Source organism: Strix uralensis, chromosome 5, assembly GCF_047716275.1.
Source record: "Strix uralensis isolate ZFMK-TIS-50842 chromosome 5, bStrUra1, whole genome shotgun sequence".
Lineage (NCBI taxonomy): Eukaryota > Metazoa > Chordata > Aves > Strigiformes > Strigidae > Strix > Strix uralensis.
Window position 1 is genome coordinate 51,488,500 of NC_133976.1, and position 20,571 is coordinate 51,509,070.

At 40.6% G+C, this 20,571-nt stretch overlaps 1 protein-coding gene across 2 annotated transcripts in view; it reads left to right on the top strand.

Annotated features, from left to right (window-relative positions):
* The window catches only part of CRADD (CARD and death domain containing adaptor protein), an 81,991-nt gene that overhangs the window by 10,765 nt on the left and 50,655 nt on the right, over positions 1-20,571 (top strand). Inside the window, exon 3 of one of the 2 annotated variants that reach the window (XM_074870750.1) lies at positions 8,811-9,167. The exons of the other annotated variant lie outside the window; for it this stretch is intronic. Coding sequence (XP_074726851.1) covers positions 8,811-9,061 — 251 coding nt within the window. The 3' untranslated portion in view covers positions 9,062-9,167. Of the gene's footprint in view, positions 1-8,810; positions 9,168-20,571 lie in introns of those variants that run through there. 2 annotated transcript variants of the gene reach the window in all.

Sequence of the window (20,571 nt, forward strand, 5' to 3'; positions counted from 1 at the left end):
CATGAAACTCGTTGATGGGACACTGTAGGAGACTGTTCTGAAGGACAAAAGCAAGTCAGGAGACCTGACTGATCATCAAGGAAAACCTCTTCAAAGCACGAAAATGGTCCATTCCTACATACAGGAAAAGCAGCAGGCATGGCAGGAAGCCAGCTTGGCTGAAAGAGGAACTCCTAGCCAAGGTCCAATTCAAAAAAGAATTGTCTAGGAGATAGAATTGAGGGCAGGCTACTCAGGAGCAATATAAAAGCATTCTGTGGGCTTTCAGGGATAGAGTTATGAGGGGCAAAACTCATCTGAGTTTGAAACCATTCAAGGATGTGAAGGACAAGATGGGTGTCTACAGGTACATTGGCAGTGGAAGGAAGACTAAGGCAACCACTGAAGAAGGGCATGGAAAAGGCTGGGTCTTCATATGCGAAGTCTGCTGTCAGTCGGCCCTGGTCTGTGTGCCTAGAAGTGGAATTTGGAGGAGGGAGATGCTGTTTATAGTAGGAGAGAATCGAGTTAGAACTACCTCAGTAGAGTGGACATACACAGATCCACGAAGCTGGATGGGATGTGTCTGAGAGTGCTGAGGGAGCCAGCCTATGTCTTTGAGAGGCTCTTTTCTGTCATGTTTGGTAGACTATGGTAAGCCAAATGCACAAAGTGCAATAAAGTGACTGGGAACAGCCAGCTTGGGTTTACCACAGGTAAACCAAGCTTGACCAACTTGATTCTTGCCTTCTGTGATAAAGTGACTGCCTCTGTGGATGACAGCAGTAGGTTTAATTTAATTGACTTCAGCAAGGCTTTCAGCACAGTCTCATAGCATTCTTGTGGCTAGCTGGGAAGGTATGGACTGAAAGGGTGGACTGCACACTAGGTGAAATAAAAAGGCCGGACCACCAGGCTGAAAGGGTGGTGGTCAGTAGTTCAATATCCATCTAACTGGAGGCTAGTTACGAGTCATCTTCCTCAGGGCTGACAGTGAGATGAGTTCTGTTTAACCTTTTTGTCAGTGACTTGGGTGATGAGAGGGACTGTATCTTCAGGAAGTTTGTAGGTGAATTAACTTTGTTTGCACACTTGCCAGTTTATGTTCTGGGATCTTCTGGACTGTGCCTAAAGCAGGAAGGCAGGATGACTCCGGGCATTGGGGATGATGTGTCACAAGAGGCTGTGGATGTAGTTTACCTTGACTTTAGCAAGGCCTTTGACACCGTTTCCCACAGCATTCTCCTGGCGAAACTGGCTGCTCGAGGCTTAAATGATCGCACGCTTTGCTGGGTAAAAAACTGGCTGGATGGCCGGGCCCAAAGAGTTGTGGTGAATGGAGTTAAATCCAGTTGGAGGCCGGTCACGAGTGGTGTCCCCCAGGGCTTGGTTTTGGGGCCACTCTTGCTTAACATCTTTATTGATGATCTAGACGAGGGGATTGAGTGCACCCTCAGTAAGTTTGCAGACGACACCAAGCTGGGTGGGAGTGTTGATCTGCTCGAGGGTAGGGAGGCTCTGCAGAGAGATCTGGACAGGCTGGAGCGATGGGCTAAGGCCAACTGTAGGAGTTTCAATAAGGCCAAATGCCGGGTGCTGCACTTGGGTCACAACAACCCCCAGCAGCGCTACAGGCTTGGGGAGGAGTGGCTGGAGAGCTGCCAGTCAGAGAGGGACCTGGGGGTGTTGACTGACAGCCGGCTGAACATGAGCCAGCAGTGTGCCCAGGTGGCCAAGAAGGCCAATGGCATCCTGGCTTGTATCAGCAATAGCGTGGCCAGCAGGGACAGGGCAGTGATCTTACCCCTGTAATCAGCACTGGTGAGGCCGCACCTCGATTCCTGTGTTCAGTTTTGGGCCCCTCACTACAAAAAGGACATTGAATTACTCGAGCGTGTCCAGAGAAGGGCAACGAAGCTGGTGAAGGGTCTGGAGCACATGTCGTACGAGGAGCGGCTGAGGGAACTGGGATTGTTTAGTCTGGAGAAGAGGAGGCTGAGGGGAGACCTCATTGCCCTCTACAACTACCTGAAAGGAGGTTGCAGAGAGCTGGGGATGAGTCTCTTTAACCAAGTAACAAGTGATAGGACAAGAGGTAATGGCCTCAAGCTGAGCCAGGGAAGGTTTAGACTAGATGTCAGGAAGTATTTCTTTACAGAACGGGTTATTAGGCAGTGGAATGGATTGCCCAGGGCAGTGGTAGAGTCCCCATCCCTGGAGGTGTTTAAGAGTAGGGTCGACATAGCGCTGAGAGATATGGTGTAGATGGGAACTGGCAGTGTTAGGTTAATGGTTGGACTAGATGATCTCAAGGTCCTTTCCAACCTAGTTGATTCTGTGATTCTGTGAAGAGAGTGGGACTGCCTCTCAGAAGGATCCCAGCAAGCTGGATGAATGGGCCAGCAAGAACCTCATGACATTCAGCAGAAGTAAGTGTAAAGTCCTGCATCTGGAATACAAAATTCCTGCAAAATAACACAAAATGCGCACTGGCTGGCCAGTTGCAACTTTGCAGAAAAGAAGCTGGATGTCTTGATAGACAGCAAGTATGATGATGAAGACTAACCACACACAGGTCTGCAACAGCAAATCCAGCAGGCTGAGGGAGGTGATTATTCCCCTGTACTTGGTACTAGGAGTTTGTATTTAAAATACCATGTCTAGTTTTATGCCACCAATACAAGAGAGAGATTGACAAACTAGAGAGTCCTCTGGAGCACCACTAAAGTGGTTAGTTTAACATGATGTACAAGGAAAGGTTGAGACAACTGAGTTTGTTCTCAGAGAAGAGAAGGCCAAGTAGACTCAGAAGAGGTAGAATCAGACTCTTCCTACAGCTGCACAGCAAAAAGAAAAGAAGTGGCAGCCACAAGTTGTAGCAACAGAAATTCTGACTGGATATAAGGAAAAAAATTTCACAAGATGGGTTAAGCGCTGGCCTCCAGAGGCCGCGGCCCAAGCAGGGTTGCCCAAAGAGGCTGTGGAATCTCCATCCTTGAAGACAGTCGACACTCAACAGTAGAAGACCCTGAGCAACCTGATCAGACTTTGAAGCTGGCCTTGCTTTTAGCAGGAGGTTGGACTAAGTAGCCTCCAAAGGTCCCTCCCAACCTAAATTTTTCTGTGATTCTGTAAGCTTGGCATCACACTCTGTATACTTAATATGTGTGATTTTAATACAAATATAACTGGCGCTGGCATAGGACACTTGGGATATGTATGCATGACTTCTAGTTCAGATTAGGAATGTGCTTTTTAAGTGTATTGGAGTGTTTGAATTAGATTTCTTTCAGGTGAATCTAAACAGGAAAATGTGTTCCAGGTGTTCACAGAGTCTGTAGGACCAGACTAGAGCCAGTTAGAAGTGAAGTCTTCCAGCTGTGTATAGTCTGAATGCCAGGTCCTCAGCATGATCTGTATCAGTCCATAGGTCCTCTCCTATTGCTCCGTACTGCTTGCTAATATAGACATAGTCTTTTCTGGCCAGTGGATGAGGTGGTTTTGTCCATAAACACCTTCAGTCTTGGAATCCTTTCTTCCCAAAATTCTGTGTTCATACATACATATAGATGCAGATGTGCATCATATCAGGGATACTGCTGCATGCATTTTTTTTCTTCTTTGATTATTTAAGTATCTCTGTTTCCCAGAGTTTATAGTACTGTTTCTCATCTTGGGGTATGTCCATTCTAAATGGCTCACAGAGTTCACCACCTGTAGTTTTCCCCTGGAAAAAATATCTTAATTCTCTGTCTATTTTCAACTTGCATCACAGTATGATAAAATCATGCCTGTGTCTTATATTTCCAAAAACATGTATAGTTGCAGTCCTCTATGATCCTTGAGATCTTTAGTTAATTGTTGCAAGCTTCCCACTGTTGGTCTTGTCTCAGGATGTGGCAAGGGAACCATTGAAAAAGATTTGTACAGATAATAATAATTGTTTTCTAGAACAGACTGGAAACTTTCTTGTAAGAACCTGATCCTGCAGCTTGATAAAACCACTTGTAAACATGAAAAAGCATGATGCAGTTGTTATTTTTGCATTATGTCATCAGTGTAGGCATTCCATTGATACTAATTAATGGCCCTTGTGGCCCACAGATGTACATTAATATATGCTGCAGAGTAACTGAGAGAACTGCCTACTTAAGACTTTATAGACTTCTTTTCATGAAATTTTTCTTCACTAATATTTTCCTTCACAGCTGGCCAGCTTTTCTTTTAGCACCTCCAGAATTGCCTTGGAGATCCATCTGAAAATGTTTAATTTCTGTATTCCCATTGCATGGGGAAAATCTATTGTCTTTCATAAAGTAAGTCTATGAATGCTGTTTTTAAAAAAAACCCAACCCACCAAACAGCAAACGGACCCACCTTAGCTTACATGTGTTGTGGAGGCTGCATAGCCATCCAAAGTCAGTAAAAATACTAAGTAGTGTCTCACAGTGAAAGCCTGACTCCGGTGAAGTCAGAGGCCAGACTCCTGTTAAGTAGAGCAGGACAAAGGTCTTGCCACTGATGACTGAAATGTTCTCTCTGGTGAAGGAATGGGTGTTCTGCTGTCTTCTTTACACTGACATGGCAGCATGTCTCAACCTTCAAAGAAAAATAATTTCTGCAGCTGAAAAGCTATTACTAGTTCAGACTCTGCATTCCTTTTGCCTGTCAACTGAGAATATCAGCAGCGGTGTGACTTACTTCTCACTGGGAAATGTCACTTGTATGGCAAAGGTCAGGAAGTTCCTCTAGGATACAGTTAATTATGCATGCTTATTATATCCTGAAGTCCTCCCTGCATTGCCATATGCAATTTAAGCTTTCCTTCCAGATTTGTTTATGATCATATATATATGTTTACATGACTGAGAACTAGAGCACCCAAGTTCTCATTCAAGTTCTGTTGTTACCTCAGAGTGATGCAGCTGCAGTTTATCTTGTTAGAAGATTTATGGTTTTGTATACAAGACTTCTAAAGCCAATTTTTATCTATTTGACAATTGTCTGTGTAAACAGAAAACCAGCCTTGTTGCTTCTTTTAGCCATTGGACTTTGGTTCAGTATACTGTCAGATTTTCTTTTTAAGCTTTCTTGCTGCTCTTGCTTTGTGAATAGGTATGTGTGCCTTCATGTATTGATGTATTGGCAAGGAGTTGTACACGTGTGTTGACAAACACCTCTGCTGCAAACTGAAGTGAAGCTTCAGTGTTTCTTCCGATCTACATTTAGAGGAGCAGCTGATTTGATTTATACTATACAGGTTGTGTGTGCAGGAAATAAGCATTAATGCATTGGGTCAGGGGGAATAAATTGCCATTAGTGCACCACTTCTTCTGGCAGCCTTCTTAGTGTTTCATCACCTTGCCTGGGATTTTGAAAAGCACTCATAGTTAACCCAAGCTCACCCAACCCTCCTGCCGTCAAGGTCAAGGGTAAGCTCCCCTTGGCTTTAAAGAAGGCAATTTTAGTCCTGTGCTGATGCTTTTGAAAGTCTTACCTTTCATTTGTAGTTAAGATGTTGAGCTCTGTAACGAACGGCCTGCTTCAGTGTTTGGATCCTTCTAATAAAACATGTGCTATGTTTGAGTGAAAGGACTTGACACAGGTGAAGGGCTGACTTTAAGGCCCTTGCTAGCCCTGGGGTCTCTGGCTGGCTCTGGTGGGAGGTAGGCTTCCTCCCCAGGCAGCTGGTGCTGCCTTTAAGCAGGGGCATATGAATCCTCAGCAAAATAACGGCTGAGAAAGGAAAGCTGAAACAGAAAGGGAAATCAGTACTTTCTAGTATTTCTATGTGAAGAAAGTATTTCTTTAAATATGTTTTTATTTAGTGTAGGTGATGGCTGTGTTTGCTCAGCTTTTCAAAGCAACAAGACATGTGCTTTATTCTTACTCCTCTTCTGTTTAATTAAGAAGTCATGTATTTCTCTGTGATCCAGTTTTGCCACATCCCACAGGAGTTTAGTTTCATGTTCATATCCTTGAACAGCGATTGCTGCAGTTAGGGTTGCAAAATGCTGTCATCATCCCCTTGGTTCATGTGCCATGGTGGATCTGACAAGCTCGCCTACAAAATGCTTGTGTTAAAAGCAACATCAGGTTATAGCTAGAAATGCTAGCTGTCTGTTTGCAACAGAAATTAACTCGGGATTCTTAGGGCATTCCTCCTGCAGGCACCTGGATCCAAAATGGGAAGCCCTAATCTTTCCCCACTGGGCCGCTGGCTGTGCCCGCAGCCAGGTCCCCAGGCACTGCAGCTTCTGCCTTCGGAGCTCCTCGGGCACTTCAAAGCCTGCTCTGGGCAGGTCCCAGGCTGCCCGCCCCTCGACAGTGCCCAGCAGTGCAGCGCCTCGCTCACGGCTGGTGTCGGGACACGCGGCCAGGCATTTCTTCGTCGATCTCGCCTGCAAGCCAAATCCTGTGGGCACTCACAGCACACGCCTGTCAGGTGGGGCTGCTGGCAGTGAGGTGCAGCTCTTTCCATGGAATAGTTTAATATTAATATGACCCCACAGCGTAACAGGTAGGATACCACCTTCTGACTTGACACCTTGGACACTTCTCAAGTAAGCGCATCTACAGTTTATGAGTGGTGTCCCCTCAGCTGTGTTTTATAAATCTTTGGTGGAGGCATCACTCCAAGAGAGAGCTTAAATCTTGAATTTTGACTAGAATAAAGTCCTTCCCAGTAGCTGAAAGAAACTTATCTATGTCCCAGAAAGAGATAAGATAGGGCTTAAGTTCCTCTCCTCCTTGTTTCATCTGGGCTGAGGCAGCTTCTCAGTTGGCACACTGGTCTTTGTGAATCCCCTTCTTATGCTTCTAACTTTCCCCAGAAATTGTGCATGGATTTTAGTGAAATAATTCAGACCTGTTCTGGAGGAAGGGGATTGATGATAAACCTGTGTCTCTTCCTTGCATCCGAATCCAGGAGAATTAACCCTGTTACTGAGAGTCTCATTTTCATTTATCACTATTTGTTTATATATTTAATTTATCCTAGTTCTCATACATAGCAATGTTACTGTATCCTTAAATTATTAAACTATGTGCAAGATCTTTCTTCTCCTATGCAAACTACAGATACATACACTTCACTTGTCTATTTAAAGTTGTTACCTGTGTGAGGGATTTTTCAGCTTCCAGTATGATCAGTGGGTAGAATATAGGTAAGAAAGAAATGTGTAATACATGCTTAACCCAAATGTGTACCCTTTTATTAGAAGGCTGTTACCATACTTCTGTTTAGGTAAGATTAAGTTGGCCAGCTGCTAGCATGGCACTGCATTGATCTGAAAGGATCTCCTCAGTCTTCAGAAAGTAGTGGTCATCTTACATGGTATCCATATCTGAATTAGTGGAAATACATGCATTGCTAAGTTTGCTTTTAATTGGAATAGCTAGTTAAGAGACCTGAGCTAATATATTTTTATTGTCAAACACAACTTGCAAACATTTGTTTGTGTGACTGTATGCATGTTAGCATGCTCGTTGGCCTCAGTCGGATTACTTGCATCTAAATTTACTTTAATTATCCACAGGATTGGGCCATAATATATAAACAGTCTGTAAGACTGAAAACAACTGTGTTTCCACTGAAGGATGCACAGGGAGTCCAGGGGGATATTACAGGGTTCTATGTGTCTTGTTTGGGTTCTGTTAGCATTTTTCTTTTGTTTTTCAATTTGTCACCTACAGTAGCGTAAAGAATAAACATCAAGTCATTCGGAGAAAAAGTGAATCTCAGTAGTGTGGTGCCTTTCTGTTCAGACTAATACCAGGAAGAATTGGAGTATAAACCCTGCTGTTCACTTGATTTTCATGCTCCAGCCTGCTGCATGACAAGGTGTTTTCCTGGCTAACGCTGATCAGAGGCATTCCTAGTGTGATTATATGTCCACTGCAGTCTTCGTTTTGCCTTTGCTGTGTGCACCCTCTGACAAAATTCTTGACATACCAGGCTCTGGTTTAGAAGTTTTTCCGTTTGTTTTATGAAGCCAGGTAAGAAGGGAACTGTGATTTACAGCCATGAATTTATGATTTAGAATCATAGAATCATTTAGGTTGGAAAAGACCTTCAAGATCATCGAGTCCAGCCGTAAATTTAACAGCTTTCACTTCCACTGCTTAGCCCATGCACTTGGTAAAACTCCTCCGGTATCACTGAGTATTTTTGTTGACAGGGATTATATCCTGATTAAGAAAGCAGTGTGCTGGGTTTTCCTTCTCTTGTTCTGCCTGCACAAATGTGCTACTTCTTCCCATTCAAAACCTCTTTGGTAAGTGCTGAAATCACTTTGGAACTTTTTTAAATGAAAATCAATCTTGATAATGATAGCAACAGTAATTCCATGAGATTCTCTGCAAGTCTTCTGTAATAATCTGTAAATATTAGGAAAGGCAGAACTAGCTTTTTGCTTTTGTGCATAAGCCTTTCATGTTGTTCTTAAACTAGATTGTGTCTACTTGTTAGTGTCTAGCCATCCTGATAGTGTCCCCCAAGATGAAGTTCACCATTGTACACTTGTTCAGCTTGGTTTTTCAACTTCAGCATTCTTTTGTTGAGTACTATCAAATATTGGGTAACTTTTGTCCATAAAGCTGCAGAGGTCTAAGTTAAGGAAATACACAGGATGTCCACATCTTGATACTGCTTTCATGCCAACTGATTCCTCCTGGTGTGAATTGAGGAAGGTTTTTGAATTACTTGTGCAGAATACAGCATTACTAGTGCTTCTTGTACTAAATAATATCCTGTCCAGTTAAAATTGCGGATTCTCCAGTTTATGTACAGACAGACACAATTTTTTATATGTGCTGTCCTTACCTTGTAGGTTCATTCTGGGAAACTGTCATCATGTCAGCAACATTGTCTGAGATATACATACCCAGACACGTCTGGAGCTCTTCAGACTTCATCACTGCCTTGCATTACTGCCTACAGGGTAATTATGAACTCTTTCCACACGAGGCTGGAGAATACCAGAAGTCCTGGAATTGGACATCTGTAACTGTTAATCCTGGAGCATCAGATCGGGCACACAGTCCCAAAGTATGCCAGTTCCTGGTGGGGAAGGGGAGGTAGTAAGAGATTCTGTACTGCCAGGTGTTAATAAGCCTTCTGATTTGTCACCAGCTGACATTTGTACACCTCTAGAGTTTGAACTGATAAACAAAGTCCTTTTCTCCTATTCTGTGCTGTAGGTGTGGCTTTTTTCTTTTTTTATTGCTCAGTTCCTACTGACTGTACAAGTTGTTGCCGTAGCCCGTTCTCTTCCCATAGAGCTACCCCCATTTAGTTACTCAGACTGCTAATTTAATCTTGTGCATCAGGAAAAGCATTTATATTGTCATATGAATGAAGAATTACTCTCTGAATAGATTAAGCCCTTTGGTTTATTGAGTAAGCTAATACAGGAGCAGGGTATAAAATGCCCTGGAAAGCCACTAGTGATCCTATACCCCTTCCATGCACACCTAATTCTAAATGGCTCCCTTTCTTCTTAACTGTTTCCAGTCATGTCTGAGCCACCACTTTTGAGCCTTTTCCCCATTCTGGATGGCTTTTTCCTTCCCAGTTTCCTATTTCCATATGCATAACCCTTTCACAGATCAGTTAACATTATAACATATAGTTGATTTAACTCTGAGACACAGAGCACCTTGGTCATACATACCAGAGGAGAGTTTAATAGCATTACTGTGAACAAAGCAAACATCATTGTATTGCATCTTCTTTAAAGATCTAAAAGCAAAGTTATTACTGGGACCTTTCTCTAGGATTGCAAGTTCTGCCTTTGTCGGGATGCTTGGAGTGGTTATGTTATTATTTCATGTCCTTTCTTAGCAGCTTCTGAGTCCAATGGTATCACAAGGTTAAAAAAAAAAAGTCATTGGCACACGGAATATGTAAAGTATGAAGAACTGACTGCTTTGCCTCACCATAGGGAACTGCTGTGAGTTATGTACATGCTTATTTTCTGCATGACACTGAAATTAGATATCGCGTTTGAGTTTTTGGATATGTCTTCCTTGTGTTAAAAATTGTCAACACCAAAATGAGCCTGAAGTATCCTCCTTCTGCCAAAACTGTTTGTCTTTTGCAGTGGTAACATTCATGCTTGCCATCGTGGTCTGTTATCTTTTGCAGGTTGTAATATATCTGATATAAATTCTAATGTACAGCTATGATTACTGCCTTGTCCTTAAATCACTGCAGCTGTGTAGCAGACACCCACTGATTCCTGACCACAGCTGATGATGGGCTTACTTGTCATACTATGTTTTATAGATTTCCTCACCTTGATTTTGAAAAAGGGACTTTCTCAAGGCTTAATCATAATCCTATCCTATCATTGTATTGTTTACATTACAAACTTATCAGTGTTCTTTGCCTTACTACCTTATATGTAGGGGCATATAGGCTTTGATGTTTTTTTTTCCCACCGGTGGGATCCATTATGTTATTAGTAATATTCCTTCTCCTATAGTAGTCTTGCAGTTGTTCAGAAAACTTCCTTACACATGAAGTCTCTAGCTGTAAAAGGAGAGGTGCCTGAGGATTTCCATAATATAGCCACTGCGATGCGAGATGATGAAAGGACTGCCGTGCTGGATCTGTCTTGCTCAATATACCCACTGCGTCAAGGAACTCACCATTAACCTTTGCCAGGCTCTGTCAAGCTGGACATCCACAGCACCATGAGAAGGAAGTTTGACTGGGAGAATCCCAACAGTGGAGTAGGACCTCTTTCCACTCCCTTTTGCTGTCCCTTCTCCCCCCAGACAGAGAGGTGCCAGGTGGCATCTGCTGGTTTCTTATGTGTCGTTGGGAAATGGTGTCAGGAATGCCTTGTTTGAGGCTCCCCTTTCTTACATTTTTTGAACCCCTTGACCCTCAAGCCTCTCTCTTTTTTCCTTGATTGTCATATGCAGTCATTTTCTTGGCTTCCCCACCTCTAGCCCTCTGATGTCTGTCTCAGGTAGGAAAGCCAGTCAGGACAGTGGTCTAGGAAAGGTAAGCTGAGAGTGAGCATTTAATCCCAGGGTTTCCAGTGATTGCCTTTTTAGGCATAGGTTTTAGTACTCAGTTCGATTTTTTTTTTTTTTTTTTTTTTTTTATTTGACAGGAGGCAGCTAATCAAAGTTCTATCTTTTAACACCACAGTCATCATTTTTTTCATGCAAAGCGATAATACAACACATACCTGAAGAAAGTGCATATGCCATGTCTGGAACACCAAAATGAATTACCTCAGACATAGAGGCAGAAGGGAATCACTCAAAACAAGGTATGATTTAGGATCAAGATACGGGAAATGCACTATTAGATAATCTTCCCCCACCATTCCAGGTTTATAAAATAAGTATTGGCATCTGCACACAAAGGTGGTTGGTGCTTTAGTAATGCCAAAGAGGATGTAGCTATTTGACAGAACTACAACTGATTCTATGCTTGGTTTTGCCTACAGGTTATGAGGAAGTGTTGAGAGCTGTTCTCAGCTTTGAGTGGGTCACCCTGTTTTGGTAGCTGAATTCAGAATATACATACATACCTAAGAAGTTTATTTCTATGGGAAATGAATGTGTTTAAGTAGCTGAAAAGAGGTTGTTCAAAAGAATTGGTGCTTCTGGCAGACAGTGATTCTCTTACCTTGTGGTGTACTCAGGCTGGCTGGTGAACCTTTGGCCTTGGGAGGAAAAATAGCTGAATCTGTTGGTGTTCTTGGTGTTTTGTCACGGGGAAATCTGCATGATTGGATTATATTTGGTACAGAAGAAAGCTAAATGGCTTGTCTTTAGAATTGTTTTATATCACTCACTTTCTTCCCTCCGTACAAGTTGGGTGTGTTATGCTTTATGCAGCACCCAGCTGAGCTGTCTTCCCAGAAAAGCATCTTGCACTTTGAACAAGCAGTACATAGCAGCTGGAGCTTTGCCCCAGTACAGAAAGTGTATGTGTTACATTTATACTGTAAAATACATCAGAACTTAATTTCAGGGTAGTTTTCTTTGTGACTAAAGCCGGAGGAAAAGCTGAAATTTGCCCTTTGTCTACAGCTGTTTTGTAGCGTTTCAATTAACCTTCAAAGTCTAGTAATTGGTCTAGTTTCATTACAAAGTCTTGAAATGGAACTTTAAAGGATCATTTTTGTTTGGAGATAAAACCAGTCATAACTCTTTCTGCTACAAGTTGAAGATTCAAGTTTTTGTTTGGGTTTTTTTTTTCATTTTTGTTCTGAACTCAAATAAACTCTTCTAATATCAGGAAAGATTAAGGAAAACGTGCTCTTGCTGTATGAAGTCCTGTCCGTTCTGTGTTTTCTCATCATGTTTCTGAGTAGTTCTTGTTTTCTTGTGGACCATGAGAAACATGAACCACAGGTAGAATATATTTTTTTTTATCAAAGTTTTTGGTAAACCAACAAACCTCTGGGAACTAGGCAAGGCTGTCTTTTTGTCAATCCTTTGTCTTTCCGTGATGTGTTATTTTGGTTTTTGTTCTTACTGTGATTGAACAGTTGGATTGTAATCTGTAAAGGAAAATATGTAGTAGGACCTTTAGACAGTGACATGAAGAATCATTTAATTTGCTAATAATTTATTTAAATTGCTGTAAAGAACCTTGCCTATAGAGCAGAAGTCACTGCATCATCTGCTGACTTTTATTATATACATCTCAAGGTGAATGTGCTAGATTTCAGGTCTACTCTGTGACTTGCCCTAAGGAATATGCAGGGGAAATGTGAACTTCAAACCGAGTTAGTGTTAGGTAACATCTCAGAGTAGAAACATCTCGTATTCCCACCAGGTGCTGGGACTAGCGAGAGAGCTCTCGTTAAGAGGGACAAAGCTCCTAGGCTTCTTAAAGTCTAGCAGTGATATCTTTTTTTATTAAGAAGCACATAAATAAATGAAAAAAACCCTTGAGAGCCTTGATCTTGTGTAGGCACTTTACTCTTAGGCCCTGAAACTTTTACAGTAGTTAATGTTTAGAACTCATAAAAGAAGATACAGCTGACTGGTATAATACTGAAGATCCTCAGGACCCAGGAGCCCCATGTTTCAGAGAATGCACTTTCCAAAGATTTGAACTTGCAAGGCACCTCTCACTGCTGGAGGGGAGTTTAACACCAAGGGTGAAGACCCTGGAAGTGCCAGGTATTCATACCTTACCATGCGAGACATCTTTGTTAACTATAGCACAGTTTTTTTAGGGTTTCAGCAGATTGTGATCAGCACCTTGTATTGTATTTGGAAGAGAAGAAGAAACTGGTCTAAAGTATATGTTGTCATTTGACTGAGCTCATGGTTTCAGTAGCTGCAGAAACATCAATTTTCCTTTATTCAACCTGTTTTGATTTGACTGTTTGGTATTATGTGTAACCTAATGTTTTTGTCTTGCCCTGCTCCCCTGGAACTGAGATAAGGTTTGCTGCTGGTAACGTCTGGTGTGTTAATTGTCATGTTCTGCCTCGCCTTGACTACTTTTAAAAATGGCACTGCATACTTGACTTCTCAGGAATAGTTGCTCTTTTAAAGGGTTCAGTTTGCTCTATCATCAGGCTTCATTGCTGCTTTATGCTGTTTTTTTAGAATTTCTGATCGGAGTTAATTTATGGCACTTGAACTTCCCAAACTATTTTGTAATTTACTCTATGTGGGTCTTAATCTTTGTCCAGGACACACTGACTACTCATAAAAATTGTTTGGAAAAGGCATTTCCCTTTTTAGCTCAATAGCGAGAAAGATGTAAAAAAGTTAATGTAACTGTCTGCTCCGGTCCCATGGGTGGCTGAGATGGGCTACAGTCACACATGCCATCTTATTGTTCTCCTCCTAAAAAATGTTACCAAAGAAAATGGGTTTTAGATGATTGTTTACATGACAGTTGTGCCTGCAGAAGAAATATTTAAACAGGGGACTCTGGTCTTGATCTGGACGATGACTAAACTTTGTGTGGATGCCAAAACAAGATCCCAGAAATCTGCTGTCTCCTGAGCCCATGCATGAGACCACTTGTCTCTGCCTGGGGTGCCCAGCCACGGGCATGGTGAAAGGGGAAACACATGGCTTTCATTTCTCACTCTTGAGGGTTAACATTTTGCAGTCTTCCCCCCTCCCTTCGTCATGAAGAATTTAGGGGTTTTTTCTTCACAAAAACCAAGAGCAGCGGGTTTGGCAAAATGATGCCAGGAGCTGGGCATTTAGGCAAAACAGCAAAGAGCGTTTGTGGAGAAAGAGCTGTTGATGCTGGGTCAGTAGCAAAGGTTAGGGTGGGATGTGGACACCATGGCCTGGAGAGGGCCTGTTAGCTCCTGCTCCAGACTGCAGCCCTGCTGCTCAGATGACCTGTTCAATTCACACCTTCCTTGACATGCAGATCTCTGTTTATTTGTGGTAATGAGCAGGATTTTTATTCTTTAAAGAATGCTCTTGTAGCTCTCATGCATTCGTAATTCTTGGCTTGCTCACCCAGGCTTAACTCTGCCTTTTTAAAGCCCATCTCGCAGGTCACAAACCGTCTCTTGACGTGTTGTTCTCGAGTCATCTCTGAACCCCCTGTGTGATCTCATCTATGTTTTGTTTTATGTTTTGGCCTGATCTGGTGCTCTTTCCCAAATGCCGTACGTCTTACACTTCCAAAGACTGATCCTGTTGTAGTTTGAGGGCGGTAAGCTCCCTTCCCCATTTAAGATTGCTGAATTTGCTCTCTGCCCTTACAATCACTGCATATGGTCTCTCCATATGAGAGACTTCCTCCTCGAGCATCAAAAAACTACCCTAAGAGCCTTTTGCTTACATTTTCGGTAGATAGCTTCTTCAAACCACTCCCAGATGTGCCATCAATCCAAATAACGTCAGGCTGGTTAGTTTTAGAGCTTCTTGAGAAACATGAAAGAATCCCCATATTACTGAGTTATGAATAAAACTTCTCCCATGAAAAATTCCCTGCCTTCCTAGGGTTAATGGATTCATTTAAGTTGTGAGCACAAGAAAGCTTGTTTTGGTATTTAAAACAAAAAATCAAACAGGAAGAAAAATTGCTGTGTGTGTTGGTGCCCCCTTGGTTTCAGTTTGATGCTGTGTCGGTGCAGGACACAGCCCAGCAGAATGTTAACCGGGCAGGAGGTTGTTTTCTTTACTCTTTTACATTTGCTGCCTTTTCACTCTTACTGTATATTCCCTTCTTAATGGATTTTAAAGATCATTCTGAGCAGCATGCCAGTGTGTTGAAACAACTCCCCTGGCCTATTCCGCCAGTCACTCCTGTGTATTTCTAATCTATATTAGCTGTCAAACTTGTAGCTCTGATTTTCTGTATCCTACTGATGTCTGACTGGGGCATGTATCTGAACCTTGCTGTCTCTGCTCATTTCTGTCGTCATGTCAAGTGCTGTGCAGTTCCTTTTCACTTCTAACCTTACTGAATCAGCATGGAGAACTGTCTTCTGTGTCTACATGGATGTCTGTATATATCTACAAGTATATATACAGAATATATACTGTAAGTAGTGGGGTGGTTACTGTTGACCGCAGCATGTAAAAATCCTGCTTTTTTCCTGAACTGGTGTGCTGATGATAATGCCCAGACCTCCTAAAATTACCCACTTTTCTTTGAGGTTTATCAGCACTCCCATTTCATGTAGGTGCTCTGATTGAGCCCGAATGCATGCTGTTTGGCTGCTGTTAGCTGTGTCACAATGCTCCTATCTTGAAATAATTTTCCCTTTACACCAAACCATTAATTTTGTCTGTGTGCTTGTTTGTTTTTTTTGTGCTGCAATCTACTGAATGGCGCCTGAACCAGGAAAGCAGAATGATTTGGGAATTTTATTCCCAGTTCTAGCACTGATTTAAAGCGTGGCCTTGGGCAAATGACTGCTGGTCTGCTTTCCCTTACGTTCACTGGAGGCAATGATATTAATTTATGCATCTCCTGGAGCTGCTCAGCTGTGGTATGAATGCACAGGGTGGATGGACCCACAGGACCTGCGGTAACTAGCTGCAGTGGGTATCGTGGAGTACTTCTTAATCACTTTCTGTATATTTTTATTGTCCCCCTCCCAGGCCAGATGGATTTGAAATTTATAGTTCTGAGAAACTGGATTCCTTTGTTCATACTGTATGGCTTCCCCCCCCCCCCCTTTTTTTTTTTTTTTGGCTTTTTTTTTTTTCAGTATGGGGGTATCTAATTTAATAAAGGATTCAATCAGCTGGAATGTGCACATTGGAAAGTGACAGACAGCAGAGGCTTTCAGGGGAGGCCAGGCGCATGAGCTGGCTTTAGGAGAGAGAAAGAATGAGGCAACTGTAAAAAAAAAAAAAGATGTCTAATGCAGTTAATATACAAATACTGTACACAAAATGAATAGTCTGCTCTCTTTCTTCATCATGCTAGAATGAGATGGTGTTTCAGACCTCATTACTTCTTTACTTCGGCTGAGGTCTAATGCTTTATGACAGGTGATGGGTTTGATGGCATCTGCTTTTCCCAGATTAAAAAAATATAACTATATCCACCTGCCTCCCCTTTCCTTTGGGACCTGCAAAGGGTTAAGGACTGCTGAATGCAGACATATATGGTGCTGTATTGATATTATGTACTTTGTAATAGAAAACAGAACTATCCAGGTCAAATATCAATAACATTCTATAAGCCTTTCTAGGAAAATATAATTAAAACCATTCAAAGCTGTTTCCCATAACTGAATTTACTGTGTCTTACTGACTTCAGTCCCACATCTACAATGTGATATTATTATTGACTTTTAGAGCTTTGCCTATTTTAAAAATAAAGAAAACACAAAATCAGGTGGTGGTATTCATTTTATTAGAAATCTTGCCCTCCTCTTCTCCCTGAAGCAGGGATCATATTGAATTGTTTGAACAACAAAATGGTGGGGTAGCCCTTCAGCTGGTTTAAATTTTCATAGTCTCACTGAAAGCAACTAAACCAGTGGACCATCAGCTGAGAACCTGTCCCACATTCTGCATTTAAGCATCTTACTCCCTTGCACCCAAGGCTACCAGTTACAGCACTACCTCTGGTTTTATTATCAAGCTATGTTGACTTGTTTTCATACTGAATATCGTGAGTAGGAAGTTCACTAAATTGTTTAAATATTTCAGACAGAATGAGTTTGCTTTTCTAATTCTGTCCCTCCCTCTCCTCAAAGCAAATATTTTGTCATATCATTCACATTTAAATCAGGAGTATATTCCTCCAAACATATAATTTTCATGATAAATATATTTTATATATTCAGTAAGTTCTTAAAACCTATTTGCTAGTGCAGCCTCTTAAAAAAAAAAGTGTATCATTGTCTCAAAAATTGAATGTTTATATGAAATAACTGATACTATACCATATTCATTAATAATGTTTATTCTGAAGACTTGTACCAAATATTAATTATGTCTGTATTTTTCACACAAATCTGCTAGTGGAATAGTTTTTAGTTATTAATAATATTGAACTGTTTCTTCAAGTATTACAAAAGCCTAAGAAAAATATTTTCTGAGAATAGTTTTGTTATTGTTGTTGGCTGTGGGTAGCTTAGCACTTCATGGTTATCACACAATATGTGATCAATATTTAAGATTTTTGAAAAAGTCAGATGTATGCAGATGTCTAAAATAGATGTGTATATACACCCACCCACACAGAGATATATATAAAAAAGAAATGGGTGTAGAACCGTACAAGGAGTTTAAATGTTTTATTTCCATGAAATTCAATGTGCTCCTGTAACGTTGGTCTGATTTTCCTGAAATCCAAAGTTTCCCGGAAGTTGGTAGGGATTGTGTTGTAGAAGAGAGGGAAATATTCAGACTGTTTCCTTTCTACTTGAATTGCACTATATTGCGTATGTTTGTGGCTCAAAGATTTAACATTTAACCTAGATTTAACATTAACTTCCTTTAAAAACATTCAGACATGGATATTTATTGGTTGTGACAGCTTAGAATATTTTTTGGTCCACTAATGTTTTACGTGATTTTTTGTATGTAGTTGGGGCATAATTGTTAAAATAAGGAGCACCCCTGATGTCCTGAGGCAGACAGTGGCAGCACTTAGAAAAATCTGATGGTCAGTGGTAAATGTACTCTGAAGGAGATGAGGTAAAAGAAAATAATTCTGAAAGTATTGAGAGCTGAACAAGAATATTGTGTATGGAACAACAAAAATTAAAATAATTTTTTTCCTTCAGCAAGTATCTTTTTACCGTATTATAACTTAATAGATACATGTGCAGTTGGTAGACAGAAAGGCTTCTGTATGAACCATAATTATATTCCTTGTGCTGTCAAAATTGCTGTATTTCTGTGGCTGTGTTTTAAAAATTACATCCTAAAGATGATATGAGCTACTGTCCTTGTTGCTCTTTGATCTGAATACTCAACTAGGAATTCATTTGGGTGAATAGTATCTTAATTTATTTTTCAAGTCATTTTAAGTCACCTGCAAATTGTAGGCAGGTCTGAGATATAATTTTTGTATTTAATTTTTTGAAAAAAAAATCTCAATATTTCAGTTTGAAATGCAGAATATTTTACAATCTAGGTATTTGTTTAATATGGTAATAACTGTATGTTTTGATGTCTATATTTTTTGCTTGTGGTATTAGAAACTACATTAGTATGTAAAAGGGAACAAGAATAAATAATTTAAAAATTTGTAGGACTCTCATGTCATTTTCATTAGTTCATGTCATTTATATTTTCTTCATGTCTAGTTTTACAGTCTGGTTTTGGATTGATGTATATCTTCTCTAAATATAAAGATGGTGGTAGTAAAATATTTGCTAAGATGAATGTATAGGGGATTTTGATGGACTGTCCTGTTCTCTTACCTTTAAACAAAACTGCTTGCAAACACTCAAGAACAAGCACACAGACTGGGCAGTGGCTATAGATTTTCACTCACACAATTCTCTCTTTTTCAAATCTGATAGTGCTGTGCTGTGCCATTTCAAGAAGGAATATTGATTACAAGCATTATAGTATCATTAAATGTTCTTCATTAAAACTTCACTGTTTTAGCATACAGGTGGCAGTAGGAAGATTAAACCAAGCAGATTAATATTACTAAAAGATGACAGGAAAACCAATCTGATCCTGACCTGTATCACTTGTTTTCACTGCAACTTCCCCCCGACCCTGCATTTTTCACATAGCCCATGAATACTTGGAAAAAAGCATTGTTAAATCAAATTTTTACATGCATCTATAAATTTGGCAGAGTCAATTACTTGCCTGGGCCTGCTACTTTTATATTTTTAACTCTGTTCTTACTTGCTATGTGAGAAGCATCACTGCAGTATGCAGAGAAATTGTAATTGCAGAAACATATGCAGTAGCATATTTTTTCCAGCTGCAAATTAATTATTCCCTTTATCTTTTATTGATGTGGAACACTATGATTTTATGATTATTATCAGGCCTCTTGAGGTAGTTAGAATATTGTGTAATACTTTTATGAGTTCAGAGACTGGACTTTACTGTACAAGAGAGGTTAACGCATATGGATACACCCCCAAAGTTTCCAGTAACAATTACATTCCAAGAAAGGTGCTAAATATATTGCTACCAAGAATCTTCTGGTTTTTTCCTCCCTCAATCTTTGATGTCATTTGGGAGTGCCAAGAATTTTCACTTCACCTACTTAAAATGTTTAAATGTGAATATAAAAATTTGCTTTGGATTTTTATCCTACCCAGGAAGCTTGATCCTGTGGCTATCACCTGGCAAAAACTCCCACTGTATTAAATGCAAGTCTTCCTTATGTCAGGACTGCGGGAGTAGGGCTGGAGTTACAGTCAGCCCTTCGTGGTGAAATTATTCTGAGCCTGTGCGAGGCTGCTGGTGTTGTTATTCTAGCTGAAAACTTCACTACAAAGGCACAAGTCCTTGAAAATTAAGTTTGAAAGATCACTTGTTTACATTTTATAATTCAAAAGATGTGAACTGGTTGGTAAGTGTTATGATCAGTGTTTGTTTTAATTTAGAGATCTGTTAACCTTTTAAGGTTTTTTTGGGGGAAACAAGTTCTTAATGTACTTTTTTTTATATGTCCAAAGCAAAAGCTGTAAATGGATTTGAAATTATGACATACTTCTTTAGGTCAGCATTATACTTACTACACAGTTTCTACCCACTATTACTTTGCAAAGTGAGCGCAGATGATAATTGCGGTAGTTTGCAGGCAATAACAACCTGCATTTTCTCACAGGAACCTTAGTAACAGTGTGACATAACGAAGGTAAAAGCAAATTGAATTAGAAAAACAGCAAACATTGTGTTTTATAACCCAAAATAAAATTCTTCAGCAGCAAATAGTCCTGTAATGTAATCCAATCTGTTTTAATACTGAGATTTTTCCAAGAAAGCAGGAAACAGTAAAGGGTAAGGCTTTCAAACCTCTGCTGTTTCGTTTACAGATCCCTTGTGTTAATTTAATGCTTCTAGGGAACTGGGGCTCTTTCTTTTTTCTCAGAATCCCTTCTCTAGGAAATACTGAGTGGTGTGGCGCTGAGAAGCAGTCATGGTTTACAACAGATAAGCCAAAGGATCTGGCTTCAAATTCCACAC